The sequence below is a fragment of the Oncorhynchus keta genome, chromosome 28 (assembly GCF_023373465.1).
Source record: "Oncorhynchus keta strain PuntledgeMale-10-30-2019 chromosome 28, Oket_V2, whole genome shotgun sequence".
Lineage (NCBI taxonomy): Eukaryota > Metazoa > Chordata > Actinopteri > Salmoniformes > Salmonidae > Oncorhynchus > Oncorhynchus keta.
Window position 1 is genome coordinate 41,458,042 of NC_068448.1, and position 18,413 is coordinate 41,476,454.

Genomic DNA, 18,413 nt, shown 5'->3' on the forward strand with positions numbered 1-18,413 from the left:
ACTATGACTCATCAGAAGACGTCAAGTGAAAACTGCCCCTCTTGAGTTACTGATGGATCAAGGAAGCTGTGGCATGCACTCGGAAGGTTGGTAAATGGGAATACAAAGAGTAGTGTCTGATATTTTGGGCACCAAACCATTTCATTAGTATGCAATTAATTTGATATCCTAGAAATACCTGATTGATGCTTATAATAATATACCAGGCATCAACCCAGAGTGTTTCGAAGAGTAGGTATGTTAACCCATCCCCCTAATGATAAAAGCTAGGAATAGAGTAACCGTAGATATGTGGTCAGGCCAGGTCAACCACTTATTTTTTAAATTAAACTAGGCAGGTCGGTTATGAACATTCTTATAATGACGGCCTAGGAACAGTAGGTTAACTGCCTTGTTCGGGGGCAGAGTGACAGATTTCTACCTTGTCAGCTCTGGGATTTGAGCTAGCAACCTTTCGGTTACTGGCTCAACGCTCTAACCACTAGGCTACCTGGGGTCAAGTATGCTGCTATCTAGGGTCAAGTATGCTGCTATCTAGGGTTTGGCATTTTTCTAAATATACACTGCTCAAAAAATAAATAAAGGGAACACTAAAATAACATCTTAGATCTGAATTAAATATTCTTATTAAATACTTTTTTCTTTACATAGTTGAACGTGCTGACAACAAAATCACACAAATTATCAATGGAAATCAAATTTATCAACCCCTGGAGGTCTGGATTTGGAGTCACACTCAAAATGAAAGTGGAAAACCACACTACAGGCTGATCCAAACATGATGTAATGTCCTTAAAACAAATGAGGCTCAGTAGTGTGTGTGTGGCCTCCACGTGCCTGTATGACCTCCCTACAACGCCTGGGCATGCTCCTGATGAGGTGGCGGATGGTCTCCTGAGGGATCTCCCAGGCCTGCCCTAAAGCATCTGCCAACTCCTGGACAGTCTGTGGTGCAACGTGGCGTTGGTGGATGGCGCGAGACATGATGTCCCAGATGTGCTCAATTGGATCTCATCTCGGTACCTAATGGCAGTCAGGCTACCCCTGGCGAGCACATGGAGGGCTGTGCGGACCCCCAAAGAAATGCCACCCCACACCATGACTGACCCACCGCCAAACAGGTCATGCTGGAGGATGTTGCAGGCAGCAGATCGTTCTCCACGGTGTCTCCACTGTCACATGTGCTCAGTGTGAACCTGCTTTCATCTGTGAAGAGCACAGGGCGCCAGTGGCGAATTTGCCAATATTGGTGTTCTCTGGCAAATGCCAAACGTCCTGCACGGTGTTGGGCTGTAAGCACAACCCCCACCTGTGGACGTCGGGCCCTCATACCACCCTCATGGAGTCTGTTTCTGACCGTTTGAGCAGACACATGCACCTTTGTGGCCTGCTGGAGGTCATTTTGCAGGGCTCTGGCAGTGTTCCTCCTTGCACAAAGGCGGAGGTAGTGGTCCTGCTGCTGGGTTGTTGCCCTCCTACGGTCTCCTGGTGTACTGGCCTGTCTCCTGGTAGCGCCTTCATGCTCTGGACACTACGCTGACAGACACAGCAAACCTTCTTGCCACAGCTCGCATTGATGTTCCATCCTGGATGAGCTGCACTACCTGAGCCACTTGTGTGGGTTGTAGACTCCATCTCATGCTACCACTAGAGTGAAAGCACCGCCAGCATTCAAAAGTGACCAAAACATCAGCCAGGAAGCATAGGAACTGAGAAGCGGTCTGGTCACTACCTGCAGAACCACTCCTTTATTGGAGGTGTCTTGCTAATTTCCACCTGTTGTCTATTCCATTTGCACAACAGCATGTGAAATTTGTCAATCAGTGTTGTTACCTAAGTGGACAGTTTGATTTCACAAAAGTGTGATTGACTTGGAGTTACATTGTGTTGTTTAAGTGTTCCCTTTATTTTTTTGAGCAGTGTATACATTTCACTGCTGCTGATTATCAGGCAGAGTGAGATTTCAGACACACAAAGAATTCGAACACATCCAATTTTGATAAACTCACACATACTGGGTGAAATACCACAGTGTGCCGTCACAGCAGCAATATGTGTGACCTGTTGCCACAAGAGATGGGCAACAGTGAATAACCCATATTTATGTTCCCTTTTATACTTTAACTATTTGCACATCGTTATATAGCCATAATATGACATTTGAAATGTCTTCATTTGGAACTTCTGTGTGTAATGTTTAATGAGTATTTTTTGTTTACCTATTTCACTTGCTTTGGCAATGTAAAAACATATGGTAGCTGAGTCACTTGAGTGAAGATGCATTTTATTTAACTTGCCTAGTTAACCTTTATTTAAGAACAGATTCTTATTTACAATGACTGCCTACTCTGGCCAAACCCTCCCCTGAACCGGACGACGCTGGGCCAATTGTGCGCTACCCTATGGGACTCCCGATCAAGGCCGGTTGTGATACAACCCAGGATCGAACCCGGGTCTGTAGTGACGCCTCTAAGCACTGCATCGCCACTCAGGATCCCCAAGACAGAAGCACGTCATGACAAGGTCTTAGCAGTTGCAGGTATGCTATTTAGGTTGTCATTATGGAGACACCGATTTCCTTAACTTTTCCCATAAAATATTAACGCGCTGATGTGCGTCAAGAAATACCGCGACAAAGCACAGGAAAACGACTAGATAAATTGGTTGAAACTGCCTTCTAATGTCGACTTTGTTTATGGAAAACCATATCAAGCAAAACATGCAGTCAGTCATTGGTTATCGAGCGAGGGGCATTTCAAATTGAAGTTCTGTTGTGGCGAGAAGTCCACAATGAAACTGACATTACATGTTGAGAAGGATACATCTGTTGGCCATTAAGTAGCCTAGTAATTTCTATGCCTATGTAAGGTTACTGTATCCATTTAATTCAATAAATATGTTGAAATCACTGGCGGCATTGCAAATAAACGTGTGCCACTTGTGTAGCCTACCTGGTGCTGGCAAACTATTTAATAATTAGCCTCCATATTATTAATATATGATTCAGTGATTGAAATTACAACCCCGTCCTGAGTAGCCTATTCCAGCAGGCGTTTGGGCAACAGGAGCACTTCTTACCTCGTTATTTACGTTAAATTAGTCTCAATTTGAACTAAGCAAGCTGCTAAATCGTCCATTTTACATCTTGCCTAGGCTATTATAGGCTATCGCGGAAATGTAATGAGCCTATGCCTATTGAAATGACAAGTCAATCTCGCAAATATGCCATCTATAACGGTTTGACACAATTGACAAACATTTGTTATTGTTTAAATTCGTACAAGTTTCTTGCAGAGATTGAGATCCTCTTTCGAAATTTCACCCCTCAAACTCTACTGTTGGAGTTGTCTATCGTTATGCATTTAAGGGATTTATTGACAATCATGGCAGTCAAACGAGTTAACATCCATTGATGGAAAATGATCTGGCGAGTTTAATAAAGGCTAATTATATTTTCTTGCAACTTATTCAAATTCCTTTAGTCACGTTAGCTCACAATTATTATTTTGATGTAAAACTGATTTTATTCCCCCCGTCATTATAAATTACGTCAATAGTCCTTAATTCGCTCGATAACGTTATGTAAAATTATATATATTTTGTGGGGCTAATTGTGGCAACTCCTCTCTTGCTGCTGAAAACAAACATTTGGCTAGTGTTCAGGCCTTGCCGTAGATGTTGAGTAGTTCACTGGGTTTAAGAAAATGTGACTAGACCTGGCAACCCTGCTCGTGAAGGCTCTAGAAACGTCGAAGGCGCGGTAGCTGCGTCACAGCGTCAGGTCGGATTCAGAGTCCTCGAGGTGTAGACAGGGTGGCCTTGCAGTGTGTAGAATACAATACACAGTTCTGTAGTTCGCACACACTTTTCTACAGCCCATTGAAACGAAATCCCCACAAGGACAGTATTCTAAATTGAATTGTGTATCCCCAAGGAGACGGCGATCACAACGGAATTTGACATACAACAAGACATGTAAGTTTAAGAATGGCGAGCGCGTGCTCCTGTACAATTTTAGCCAGCAAAAGGACGCTAGCGCCAATAGCTAGCTAACGCCGTTGGGTTTGTTATACTGCTAGCTACCTAGCATACCAACATGCTTTTGCGAAAGACGGGAGGAACACCTAGTGATGATAGGCCTTCTTTCATAGTTTTCTGTTAACTACCAAGCTCATTTACAATGCAAGTTCACGAGAATGCCAATGACCATTTGATAAATAGCGCTAGCCAACTTAATATTTACTCGTTTTCTGTTTACTCAGGCCCTTTTGGCTAATGGGAATGTTGCCCATTAGTAGAAACTAACTAGTTAACTGGCTAACTATCTAGCTTACAGTAACGGAAGTTGGCCTGCTAACTAACGCGTTAGTGTGGTCAAGTGCATGGCTCCGCATGGCGTGTTTTCCTGTCCATGTTCCAGTGAGCTAACGCTAGCTAACTAGCCAGGTAGCAAAACATATTCTACAACTGATTAACTTTATTAACTAGCTAGATTAGTTAGCATATAGATAATCACCATGGGTTGGCCTTACCTATCTAGCTAGTTAGCTTACGTTAGCCACAGAACGGAAACCCATTCACGAGATGTAACATTAGCGTTCAAAGAGCTCTATCTAGCCTAAGTAGCTAGCCAGCTTAAGAGGATTTCTAGAAATAATGAACGATGCATCGTTAAATGTAAATGTAATGTAAATGTTTTGGTGGAACGAAATGTTTATTCATACCGTGCAAATGGTAAAATAATGTCCGGTTGCTCTCAACAAAATGAACGACTGTTTATCCTACTGCTGACTGTAGCTGTAAGGAAGCCAAGCGAGATTGCTAATGATACAGCATGCTCATTGTTGACTGTCCTTAATAGTAGCTAACGTTACGTGCATTCGGAAAGTATTCGGGCACGTTGACTTTTCCTACATTTGATGTTACAGCCTTATTCTAAAATGGATGGGGGAAAAATCCCCCTCACCTGTACATACACTACTCCTTAATGACAAATCTATAACTTGTCTGTAGAAATGTTAGCAAATGTATTTAAAATAAAAACAGAAATACTACATTTACATATGTATCCCGACCATTTGCCATGAGACTCGAAATTGAGTTCAGCTGTATCCTGTTTCTATTGGTCATTCTTGAGCTGATTCTACAACTTCATTGGCATTCTCCTGTGGTAAATTCAATTGATTGGACATGATTTGGAAAAGCACACACCTGTCAACAAACTGAAAAGTTGACAATGTCTGTCAGAGCAAAAACCCAGTCACGAGGCCGAAGGAATTGTCCATAGAACTCAGAGACAAGATTGTGTCAAGGCACAGATCTGTAGGAGGATCCCCAAACATGTCTGCAGCATTGATGGTCCCCAAGAACCATCAATGGTCCCCATCATTCTTAAATGAAAGAAGTTTGGAACCACCGAGATGCTTCCTAGAGCTGGCCGCCCAGCCAAACTGAGCAATCGGGAGAAGGACTTTGGTCAGGGAGGTGACCAAGAACCCGATCACTCTGACAGAGCTCCAAAGAACCTTTCAGAAGGACAACCATCTCTGCAGCACTGCACCAATCAGGCCTTTATGTTACTGTCCAGACAGAAGCCACTCCTCAGTAAAAGGCACATGACAGCCCACTTGTAGTTTGCCAAAAGGCACCAAAAGACTCTTGGAGCATGAGGAACAAGTTACTCTGGGTGAAACCAAGATTGAACTATTTGGCCTGAATGCTAAGTGTCACATCTGGAGGTAATCTGGCACCATCCCTAACGTGAAGCGTGGTGGCAGCATCATGCTATGGGGGTGTTTTTCAGCGGCAGGGACTGGGAGACTAGTCAGGATTGAGGCAAAGATGTACAGAGAGATCCTTGATGAAAACCTGCTACAGTGCTCTCAGGACCTCAGGCTGAGGGTGAAGGTTCAGCTTCCAGCAGGAGTGGCTGTGCGACAAGTCTCCAATGTCCTTGAGTGGCCCAGCCAGAGCCCTGACTGGTCGAACATCTTTGGATAGACGTGAACTTGGCTGTGCGGCGATGCTCCTCCTCCAACCTGACAGAGATTGAGAGGATCTGCAGAGAAGAATGGGAGAAACTCCTCAAATACAGGTGTGCCAAGCTTGTGACTCGAGGCTGTCTAAAGTTCTTCAAAGTACTGAGTGCTTTGTCATTATGGGGTATTTTGTATAGATTGAAGGGGGACAAAAACAATTGAATCCATTCCAATAAGGCTGTAACATAAAAGTTTTGGGGGGTTCAAGGGGTCTGAATACTTTCCGAATGCACTGTCAAATCAGCTGTATGGTAAGATAAATTACATTTGCATTGGGGCTTTTCTAATCCAACAAACAGAATCACATGAGAGCAGGAAGTAGTTAAATTAATGAAAAAATTGAATGTTTTTAAATGATCACAGTTGAGTTTGCACAGTGAACTTTGCATATGTGATTGGCATGACATAATGCCAGTTTTGAAGAGCTATAGATGTTTCAATCAGCTTTGCCATAACATCAGTATTTTCCATCCTCTTGATATGATCACCGTGAATCTGTTGCTTTTTAATAAATGGGTTGCTTTTTAATAAATGTTCAGCCGTTTTCCATTTTGGAACCATCTTGCCTTTACTGTACTCGCAGCAAATTGATGCCTTATTGGCAACCTGATACACCTGTCTTTGACGGTGAGCCTTTGTGTCCCACCTGCTCCATGCAGGTGCTTCACAGACGTTTGTCCCCGCCTCCCACTATTAGTATCACTGGGGTAGGAGTTACCCTTGGGTACAGCTGTAGGATCAGTGTAATGATTTGGGTTGATTTGCATGCAGTTTGTGATCCAAGACAACATTGCTGGAAAATACCAGCAGGAGATTCTCCTGGGGGGGGGGTTATTATGTAGTACGTTGGCATTCTTTGAGTTTCTTGATCTGTGTTTCCAGGCATCCAGCGACTGCTAAGTGGTATGACAGACGGGACTCCGTCTACATCGAGTTCTGCGTAGCGGACAGCAAGGATGTCAAGATCAATTTCGAGAAAGCAAAGTTTGCTTTCAGGTGAGTTATGACATTTGTCAATGGAGTTGTAAAGAAAAAGTTTGCCGAACTGCTCTAGGCATGTGAAAATCCTTCTAATTCATTTTAAATATGTGCTCCGGGACTTTAGCAACTACTAATTATATTTTAACCCTCCCACTTTGGGATGGATGTGTCGGAGCCCACTTTGGCTTGTGAGTGTTACTTTCAGAACTACTGGTTAAAAAGTATACATAAGTACCGGAGAATCCATTTTAAGTCAAATTTATGCTGAATTCTTTTCACCCCTCCCTTTACCAGTTGTCTTGGAGGAACTGACCAAGTCAAACACGAGAATGAAGTAGACCTTTTCGAAGCCATTGATCAAAATGTGAGGCACTCAATCACTTCCTTACATTGTCACCCTGTCCTCAGGACGAGGTACAGATCGCATGAGGTATAAGTAATGGAATTTTATTTTGCGGAATGAAAGTGTTCATGTATCTCTTGTACACACACAGGAATCCATGCACAAACGCACAGATCGGTCAGTGTTGTGCTGTTTGCGAAAAGCAGAACCTGGGAAGCCGTGGCTGAGGCTAACAAAAGAGAAGGCTAAGGTCAGTTCTAGTGTGTAATGTATTTGCCATATATAGTTAAATAAAAATTCTGTGCTTAAGTATTGGTTGATAATTGATTTTGGAACACGCTGAATTCTAAATGCATGTAAGGAGCCAGGAAGCTATCCTCCAAACGAGCATCTGCAAGCCTTTTTTTCATCCCTCAACAGCTAACTTGGCTCAGCGTCGACTTTAACAACTGGAAAGACTGGGAGGACGATTCGGATGAGGAGCTAGGCAACTTCGATCGTTTCTCAGAGGTAGGAGATGGGGATATGGCGTTCAACACACAAGAAGCAATGGCTAAAGTAAGGGCCCTAGGGCAACTGGTGAACTTGCTCTTGATTGCTGTATGGACGGTTGGGCCAAGACTGTACAAATGAGTACATGGCAGCATGATGATATTTGGCTCAGACTGTTCTTTGTGATTCTGATTGCAGATGATGAACAACATGGGAGGGGAAGATGACCTACCTGATCTAGATGGTGCTGATGATGTAAGAGCTACTCTGTGGAGTTCATTCTCTTTTTCTCCGTTTCACTTTACTTGACTTTGTACAAAAACACAATGTCATGTGCCTCTTGTGTATGGGCTTGCTAATGACTGATCAGTCCCTTTAGAAGAATGTGTGGGACACAATATGTTAAAATCTTAATTGCGACGGTCATATCAGCGAGTCACACAAATTTCCCCTGGTGGCACTGTTGCCATTAGGTTTCTCCAGTTGGTTGCATCAGCCCATGATTTGGTTGCACCAGTTTTTCCTACGGCGGCATGCAATAGAGAAAATGAGTAATCGTCTTTATAAAGATATTCAGTGCTTTGTTAACCCTTCTCCTACAATTTCCGTGGCCCTGTGGAAATCAAATTAACGAAGAAAAAAATCCATTAAAATCCCTGTTTAAGATGTGTTTTTTTAGTGGGGTGCGTCTCAATCCGCCAATATCGGTCTTCGGCATCTGCCATGGTGACACTGCGAAAATCGCCCTTATCACAAATCGTTCAGTTTGGCCAAACTATTATGACCCCTCTGGAAAGATGAGACTCACGGAGTCACGGGACTTGTCTGAGGTCAGTACAACTACTGATGCCAATTTCTGTATGTATTGTCCAAATAATTTGGCCGACACACTACGAACGCGTACTTGTGGTTGTTTTGCTCTAGGACAACCATAAGGCTCATAAGACTCGTCTGAAGGTCCCTAGTACCAGTTTAAGAAATGTATGGAAGTACAGTACCTTCAGAAAGTTTTCGGACCCTTTGGCTTATTCCAGATTTTTGTTACGTTACAGCCTTATTTTAAAATGGATTAAATAAATAATAATCCTCAGCAATCTACACACTACCCCATAATGGAAAAAGTGAAAACGGGTATTACTGTTTCCATTGATCATCTTTGATATTTCTACTACTTGATTGGAGTCCACCTGGGGTAAATTCAATTGATTGGATGTGATTTGGAACAGCACACACCTGTCCAGATAAGGTCTCACAGTTGACAGTCCATGTCAGAGCAAAAACAAAGCCATGAGGTTGAAGGAATTGTCCATAGAGCTCTGAGACATGATTGTGTCGAGGCACAGATCTGGGGGAGGGTACCAAAAAAATGTTGCTGCATTGAAGGTCTCCAAGAACACAGTGGCCTCCATCATTCTTAAATGGAAGAAGTTTGGAACCCACCAAGACTCATCCTAGAGCTGGCTGCCGGGCCAAACTGAGCAATCGGAGAAGGGCCTTGGTCAGCGAACCAAGAACCTGATGTTCACTCTGACAGAGCTCTAAAGTTCCTATGTGGAGATGGGAGAACCTTCCAGAAGGAGCACACCACCAATCAGGCCTTTATGGTAGTGGCCAGACAGAAGCCACTCCTCAGTAAAAGGTACATGACAGCCCGCTTGGAGTTTGCCAGAAGGTATCTAAGACTCTCAGACCATGAGAAACAAGACTCTCTTGTCTGCTGAAACCAAGGTTAAACTGTTTGGCCTGAATGCCAAGTCTCACGTCTGGAGGAAACTGGCACCATCCCTACGGTGAAGCATGGTGGTGGCAGCATTATGCTGTGTGCATGTTTTTCAGCGGCAGGGACTGAGAGACGAGTCAGGATCGAGGCGAAGATGAACAGAGCAAAGTACAGAGAGCTCTTTGGTGAAAACCTGCTCAGGACCGCAGACTGGGGCGAAGGTTCACCATCCAACAGGACAATGACCCTAAGCACACAGCCAAGCAACGCAGGAGTTGCTTCGGAACAAGTCTCTGTATGTTCACATGTTAACTTAGTAGAACCCAGTTTCCAGATTTGTTTGGCAAATAAATCTCTATTGAACAAATCTTTACGCACTAATCTAGGTTCAATTCACCACCTGAGTAAGTACAAACTCAAATGCTAGATTGCTAACTAATACCCAATGCTAGTATCCATGTATTAATCTAACAGTAAATGTAATCTCCTAAAAAGCTTTGCAGTTGTAGCCTACTTCCCAGTGAGACTTATGCAATCACAATGGCAGATGTGCATTTCACGCACTCTATAACTCAAAAGCCATAGGCCTTTAAAATATCTTTGTTTTAAAAGGGTGCTATTGAGCTCAATATTGAGAGTTGAGAAATTAATAAGAAAGCTGTGAAATGCCTCTTCAATAGTGACAACTGTATAACACAGGATAGCTGTTTTCACCGTAATTGGATTTTGAAATGTTATACAATCAGAAGAGATTCTCCCAGAGCATTATTTTCCACCCCCGGAAAGGGCAGTGAGTGGCCCACTTGTCACCGCAGCAGTCCCCAGCCAAACAGGCACTGGGCCATGGCAGATACTTTCATTGCAGGAATGATGAAGATAATGCTCTTAACTGTTTTTGAGCAAATCATGGTTTTAACCTAACCCCTTAGAAAAATAGTAAGTTTTGCATGAGGTGACCATGTAGAATGTGCAGCTCGCATCCATACGACCAATTACAAATTGAACTTCCACAGCCAAGTAAGCGGGTCGCAAAATGCGACAAAATTGTCAGTCAGGATCTTTTCATATGCAACTTCTCATGCTTATTTCTATTCCTGTTTAGGATGAGTCTGCAGATAGTGACGATGAAAGTAAGTGAAATGTTTTCTCATCACACTGAGATTTCTAATAATTTTTATACTCTGACATCCCTTAAGCCAGAAATGTTAAGTACTATCTGAAGTATATTGTTGTTTTTATCACATGGCCATTTATTGACTTTCCATTATTAATATTTTTCCCCCCAGAAATGCCTGATTTGGAATGAAAAACCTCAAACCTGGAAGAGGGATGGAAGGAAGAATCAAACTATCTTGAAATTGAAGACTGGGGGGGAAAAAATCTGTACGGATATGAGTCGGTAGCCATGTTTAAATCCATAGCCTCTGCTCCAGAGCTAATTTCCAATCAGTCCACTTAAGGTTGATATGCATAGTGTTGTACAGAGTAGCAGTCTCCACTTCCATTTGCAGTGCTGCACTCTTGGCGTGTCCTGTTTTTACTATTATTAGATTAAGCATTCATGATTTGTTACGGATGTACTGTATAGTCATCCTCAACCTAGAAAGCAATACATGTGAAGAGATTGTCAAGTGTAATGAAAAGTAATTAAACATCTGTTTCATCCTCCCCCACAAGGTTCTGTGTTAAGTTAGTTGAGCAGTGTACCAGAACAGTTGAACATTTTCTGTTTGGTTCCCACTTGTGAGCCTCCCTCCCCTGTGGCATATAGATAGTGATCAGAGAAACGGTTCCGTGTTTCAGTAGCTTAACCTTTACGCTTACGTGTTTCCCTTTCTTCCTCACCTGTTATGTCGCAAACAGTTTTTCAATGTTATGTTCATTTAGATTTGAAATGTTCTGGAATTCATTACAGGCATCTGACTTGATATGTTGCTCCCCACTTTTTGTTATTTGACTAATCCTGTATTACTATTTGCGATCCAACAGCAGTTGAGTTATTCACACATTTACGCAGGAATAGCGCATACACATTCCTATCTGTTTAGGCCTTTGTAAACATCTGGATTTGTCTTGTACCCTAAAGAATATTCCATCTGTTTAGAGTTATGGCAGTTAAAATATCCCTTGTGTGGGGAGTGGGTTGTTGATATGAGATGGTAAACTTGTATGATGACCAAATTATATTTGCACTGTCAAGAAAATGTAAGTCCGGGGAGATGAATAGAAGCGTCGTTATTGGTGGTCGTTAATTGGTGTGTATGTCAACTTGTCAGGTTATCACAGGCTGAAGAACTTAAATTGATGTTGAATTGCAGTGGATTTTTTTATTTTTTATTGTCTGTCTTTTTAATAAACTAAGACTCATGTTTCACATGGTGTGTGTGTTTTGAAGACTGTATGCGTGTCAAAGCAGTTTTAGGGTGCGACATGGCTACTGAAATACACTAATCACTGTTTTTCCAAAACCATTTACCAAGAACAGACTCCTGTATAAAGCTGTATTCCTCAGCCTCCAGACATATTTGGAAAGCTGCTCGCTGAAGAAGGAAGATAAATATCCTAGAAATAATTCTGCTCCGTGTTCAATATCTATCACCAATAACGTTATGAGCGCTTGGGTGCACGCTTGTTTCCCCCCCAACCTTGCACTTTTAAATAGGTTACTAATTAAGCAAAAAAGGTACAAGGGAGTGTGGTACATTGGGGATATACCATGGCTATGGGCTGTTATTACGCAGAGAGCCTGGAAATGGCCCTTAGCCATGGTATATTGGCCATATACCACAAACAGGTGAGGTGCCTTATTGCTGTTAAAACTACTTACCAATGTAATTGGAGCAGTAACAACTTTTTTGTCAGCCAATCAGCACTCTGGGGCTCGAAACACCCAGTTTATAATCAACATTTGAGTATATATTGTATCATCTGTTCTTTTGGGGTGAAATGATGGAGGAGAGTGACATCAAATTGATTTATATAGCCCTTTGTACATCAGCTGATATCTCAAAGTGCTGTACAGAAACCCAGCCTAAAACCCCAAACAGCAAGCAATGCAAGTGTAGAAGCACATGTCTGAGCAGCGGATGACATTTACATTACATTACATTTAAGTCATTTAGCAGACGCTCTTATCCAGAGCGACTTACAAATTGGTGCATTCACCTTATGACATCCAGTGGAACAGTCACTTTACAATAGTGCATCTAAATCTTAAAAGGGGGGTGAGAAGGATTACTTATCCTATCCTAGGTATTCCTTAAAGAGGTGGGGTTTCAGGTGTCTCCGGAAGGTGGTGATTGACTCCGCTGTCCTGGCGTCGTGAGGGAGTTTGTTCCACCATTGGGGGCCAGAGCAGTGAACAGTTTTGACTGGGCTGAGCGGGAACTGTACTTCCTCAGTGGTAGGGAGGCGAGCAGGCCAGAGGTGGATGAACGCAGTGCCCTTGTTTGGGTGTAGGGCCTGATCAGAGCCTGGAGGTACTGAGGTGCCGTTCCCCTCACAGCTCCGTAGGCAAGCACCATGGTCTTGTAGCGGATGCGAGCTTCAACTGGAAGCCAGTGGAGAGAGCGGAGGAGCGGGGTGACGTGAGAGAACTTGGGAAGGTTGAACACCAGACGGGCTGCGGCGTTCTGGATGAGTTGTAGGGGTTTAATGGCACAGGCAGGGAGCCCAGCCAACAGCGAGTTGCAGTAATCCAGACGGGAGATGACAAGTGCCTGGATTAGGACCTGCGCCGCTTCCTGTGTGAGGCAGGGTCGTACTCTGCGGATGTTGTAGAGCATGAACCTACAGGAACGGGCCACCGCCTTGATGTTAGTTGAGAACGACAGGGTGTTGTCCAGGATCACGCCAAGGTTCTTAGCGCTCTGGGAGGAGGACACAATGGAGTTGTCAACCGTGATGGCGAGATCATGGAACGGGCAGTCCTTCCCCGGGAGGAAGAGCAGCTCCGTCTTGCCGAGGTTCAGCTTGAGGTGGTGATCCGTCATCCACACTGATATGTCTGCCAGACATGCAGAGATGCGATTCGCCACCTGGTCATCAGAAGGGGGAAATGAAAAGATTAATTGTGTGTCGTCTGCATAGCAATGATAGGAGAGACCATGTGAGGTTATGACAGAGCCAAGTGACTTGGTGTATAGCGAGAATAGGAGAGGGCCTAGAACAGAGCCCTGGGGGACACCAGTGGTGAGAGCGCTTGGTGAGGAGACAGATTCTCGCCACGCCACCTGGTAGGAGCGACCTGTCAGGTAGGACGCAATCCAAGCGTGGGCCGCGCCGGAGATGCCCAACTCGGAGAGGGTGGAGAGGAGGATCTGATGGTTCACAGTATCGAAGGCAGCCGATAGGTCTAGAAGGATGAGAGCAGAGGAGAGAGAGTTAGCTTTAGCGGAGCGCCTCCGTGATACAGAGAAGAGCAGTCTCAGTTGAATGACTAGTCTTGAAACCTGACTGATTTGGATCAAGAAGGTCATTCTGAGAGAGATAGCGGGAGAGCTGGCCAAGGACGGCACGTTCAAGAGTTTTGGAGAGAAAAGAAAGAAGGGATACTGGTCTGTAGTTGTTGACATCGGAGGGATCGAGTGTAGGTTTTTTCAGAAGGGGTGCAACTCTCGCTCTCTTGAAGACGGAAGGGACGTAGCCAGCGGTCAGGGATGAGTTGATGAGCGAGGTGAGGTAAGGGAGAAGGTCTCCGGAAATGGTCTGGAGAAGAGAGGAGGGGATAGGGTCGAGCGGGCAGGTTGTTGGGCGGCCGGCCGTCACAAGACGCAAGATTTCATCTGGAGAGAGAGGGAGAAAGAGGTCAGAGCACAGGGTAGGGCAGTGTGAGCAGAACCAGCGGTGTCGTTTGACTTAGCAAACGAGGATCGGATGTCGTCGACCTTCTTTTCAAAATGGTTGACGAAGTCATCTGCAGAGAGGGAGGGGGGGGAGGAGGATTCAGGAGGGAGGAGAAGGTGGCAAAGAGCTTCCTAGGGTTAGAGGCAGAAGCTTGGAATTTAGAGTGGTAGAAAGTGGCTTTAGCAGCCGAGACAGAAGAGGAAAATGTAGAGAGGAGGGAGCGAAAGGATGCCAGGTCCGCAGGGAGGCGAGTTTTCCTCCATTTCCTCCATTTCCGCTCGGCTGCCCGGAGCCCTGTTGACCACTGGGTATAGGGGATGGGGAGGCCACTGAGAAAGGTGAAAGATGGCCACCGAGAACTATGCTTATCTACAACAAGCATTAAATGTCAAAGTACATATAGAATCAGTATCTGTCTAATTAATTACACTAAAATGAGAATAGGGCTATATATAAACATTTAAAAAAAAGAAAGCATACTGCGTTAAATTCCAGTGTGATGGGTGAAAAGTGTCACTAAAAATATAAATGTTGTACATAGAAAATTATTGTATTTCTGTAGGTATTTTTGTAATTGTAACTTTAGGGATGACTAAATTCATGTGAGTTGTATATATGTAATTCTAATTGAAAACAAGTCTAAGTGTGTGTTAGTAAATTCACTCTGGCTATCTTATCAGATTTCAGATGTCCAATCATCTGACCCGCAGAATAATTGATGCAATCAATCATCAAGTTTGCAGACTACACAAAAGTAGTTGGCTTGATTACCAAACAATGACGAGACAATCTACAGGGAGGAGGTGAGGGCACTCGGAGTGTGGTTTCAGGTAAACAACCTCAACATCAACAAAACAAAAGGAGATGATCGTGGACTTCAGGAAACAGCAGAGGGAGCAGCCCCCTATCCACATCAAAGGGACAGCAGTGGAGAAGGTGGAAAGTTCCTCGGCGAACACATCACAGACAAACTGAAATGGTCCAACCACAGACAGTGTGGTGAAGAAGGAGCAACGGTGCCTCAACCTCAGGAGGCTGAAGAAATGTGGCTTGTCACCCAAAACCCTGACAAACCGTTACAGATGCACAATCAAGAGCATCCTGTCGGGCTGTATCACAGCCTGGTACGGCAACTGCACCGCACTCAACCGCAAGGCTCTCCATAGGGTGGTGCGGTCTGCACAACGCATCACCGGGGGCAAACTACCTGCCCTCCATGACACCTACAGCACCCGATGTCACAGGAATGCCAAAAAGATCATCAAGTAGGGTTGGAATCGTTCAGGGAAAATGGGAAGTAAAGCCAGAGAATGAGGAATTTTGCTGAAATTCATCAAAAACGTTAGCTTATAACAGTGAACCTTTATTTGTGGGATACACATAAGGCAATTCTAGGTCTTGTGGCATATTTTGGTTAAACTATCCCTAATTCAAATGGAATTGCAACCCTCTGCATGAACAGTGTATTCTTCCATCATGTGCAGTGCACTCTTCCATCACACGTACAGCTGATTCTCAAGATCTTGCACACTAATGAGATGCTATTGAGCCCATAATCTTACAAAGGAGTTGTTTAATCTAACTGCTTAACTATTTGTACATGGAATTGTATCTGTTTTTTTCTCTCTAATCCCCCCCCCCCTAATATTTACAGGAAATTGCCACGGGCACTATCTGATGTGTGGAGACATTTCGCTGCAGCTAATGTAGAAGGAAAGGCTGTGTACATTTGCAAATACTGTGCCTAATCATATGTGAAGAATGCAACAAAAATGCAGAATCATCTGGCCAAGTGCATAATGTTCCCTCAGCACTCACAACAAGCAACCTCTGACAAAAGTCCCTCTGCTTCTATTCGAGGTGTAAATGATGAATCAGACACCTTACCGATAGCAACAGCTCATGGTCCTCCTGAAATCATACGTTTTTTTCCTCAATGGAGGAACGTAGTCAGAGAAATGCTGATGAATGTCTTGCTCGGGCTGTGTATGCAAATGGTTCACCTCTGATGCTCACAGGCAATGTGCATTGGAAGAGATTTCTGAATGTTCTTCGTCCAGCATACACCCCTCCAACCAGACATGCTTTATCTACTCATTTGCTGGATGCAGAGTTCAAGTGAAGTTCAAGCAAATCATAGAGATAGCAGACTATTGCGATCATCTCTGATGGGTGGTCGAATGTTTGTGGGCAAGGAATAATTAACTACATCATCTCCACCCCTCAACCAGTATTCTACAAGTACACAGACACACGGGACAACAGACACACCGGTCTCTACATTGCAGATGAGCTGAAGGCAGTCATCAATGACCTTGGACCACAGAAGGTATTTGCACTGGTGACAGACAATGCTGTGAACATGAAGGCTGCTTGGTCTAAGGTGGAGGGGTCCTACCCTCACATCACACCCATTGGCTGTGCTGCTCATGCATTGAATCTGCTCTTCAAGGACATCATGGCACTGAAAACAATGGATACACTCTCAAAGAGAGCCAAGGAAATGGTTAGGTATGTGAAGGGCCATCAAGTTATTGCAGCAATCTACCTCACCCAGCAAAGTGAGAAGAATAAGAGCAAGAGGGTGGTGTTGTTGTCATGTTTGACAGTCTCCTGGAGGGGAAGGAGTCTCTCCAGGAAATGGCCATATCACAGTCTGCCGATATGGACAGCCCCATGAAGAGGATCCTCCTGGATTATGTATTTTGGGAGAGAGTGGTAAACAGCCTGAAACTCCTGAAACCTATAGCAGTAGCCATTGCACGGATTGAGGGAGACAATGCCATCCTGTCTGTTATTCAGAGAAGAAATCCGTACTGTCCTGCCCACTTCACTGTTGTTTCAAGCAGAGGAAACTGCAGTTCTGAAATACATCAAAAAGTGTGAAGAATTTTGCCTGAAGCCTATACACCCTGCAGCTTACATATTGGAGCCCAAGTATGCTGGCAAGAGCATCCTGTCTGATGCAGAGATCAACAAGGCCTATGGTGTCATCAATACCGTGTCTTGCCACCTTGGCCTGGATGAGGGTAAGGTTCTTGGCAGTCTGACGAAGTACACTTCCAAGCAAGGGCTTTGGGATGGAGATGCAATATGGCAGTCGTGCCAACATATCTCATCAACCACCCGATGGAAGGGACTTTGTGGATCTGAGGCTCTTTCCCCTGTTGCCTCCATTATCCTCCAAATCCCACCAACATCAGCCGCCTCAGAGCGCAAATGGTCCTTGTTTGGGAACACACACACACACCAAAGCACGCAACAGGCTGACCAATACAAGAATTGGTGGCCATCCGGACAAATTTGAGCCTGACAACAAGCCATCCTCAACAAGGTTGGAAAGTGACCGTGAAGATGAGGCCTCAGAGTCTGATGTTCAAGAAGTGGACATAGAGGTCTAGGGAGAAGACATGGAAGCCTGAGAGGAACCAAAGTTTTAGTTTCCAGACTATCATTTTACAGATGTATGTTGGAAAAGTTTTGGGTAGATGATCATTGGGGATCATTCAATATTCCCTTTTGTTGTTCCTTGAAATCATAATATGTGAAGAGTCAACTCATTTAATTAAAGTTCAATTCGTAACGAAATTGTTGTTTTTATTTCTATTGGACGGATTTAATAATTTGCAATTATGTCTACTTATTATAAGGTAAAAGGTTTATGTTTCTGTCTCCATACAATATGGTAAATATATCCAATGCAAAAAACATTACATTTAAATGATATTAATTTGCATATATTCCCGTTAATTCCCACAGAAAGTTTCCACCTCTGAATATTCCCCAAAATCGGCAACCCTATCAAGGACAACAACCACCTGAGCCACTGCCTGTTCACACCGCTACCATCCAGAAGGCGAGGTCAGTACAGGTGCATCAAAGCCGGGACTGAGAGACTAAAAAACAGCTTCTATCTCAACACCATCAGACTGCTAAACAGCAATCACTAACTCAGAGAGGCTGCTGCCTACATTGAGACCCAATCACTGGCCAC

At 44.0% G+C, this 18,413-nt stretch overlaps 1 protein-coding gene across 2 annotated transcripts; it reads left to right on the forward strand.

Moving 5' to 3' along the window:
* The first annotated feature begins 3,653 nt into the window (after nt 1-3,653).
* Nucleotides 3,654-11,948, forward strand: LOC118361372 (prostaglandin E synthase 3-like). 2 transcript variants are annotated; one of them, XM_035741244.2, is made up of 8 exons: nt 3,654-3,975; nt 6,921-7,034; nt 7,314-7,383; nt 7,514-7,612; nt 7,783-7,920; nt 8,053-8,109; nt 10,677-10,704; nt 10,861-11,948. In XM_035741244.2, coding segments are annotated over exons 1-8 (528 nt in total). In that variant the 5' UTR covers nt 3,654-3,973; the 3' UTR covers nt 10,881-11,948. The 2 variants fall into 2 exon arrangements, with proteins under 2 accessions (XP_035597137.1, XP_035597138.1); XM_035741245.1 differs by having other exon boundaries at nt 3,656-3,975; nt 7,783-7,872.
* The last annotated feature ends 6,465 nt before the right edge of the window (nt 11,949-18,413 follow it).

What these genes read in the sequence shown, in the direction of transcription:
- LOC118361372 (XM_035741244.2), top strand. An exon ending in CACAAGAAGCAATGGCTAAA is followed by an intron (nt 7,921 to 8,052) that starts GTAAGGGCCCTA and finishes TTCTGATTGCAG; the next exon opens with ATGATGAACAACATGGGAGG. An exon ending in TGCAGATAGTGACGATGAAA is followed by an intron (nt 10,705 to 10,860) that starts GTAAGTGAAATG and finishes TTTTCCCCCCAG; the next exon opens with AAATGCCTGATTTGGAATGA.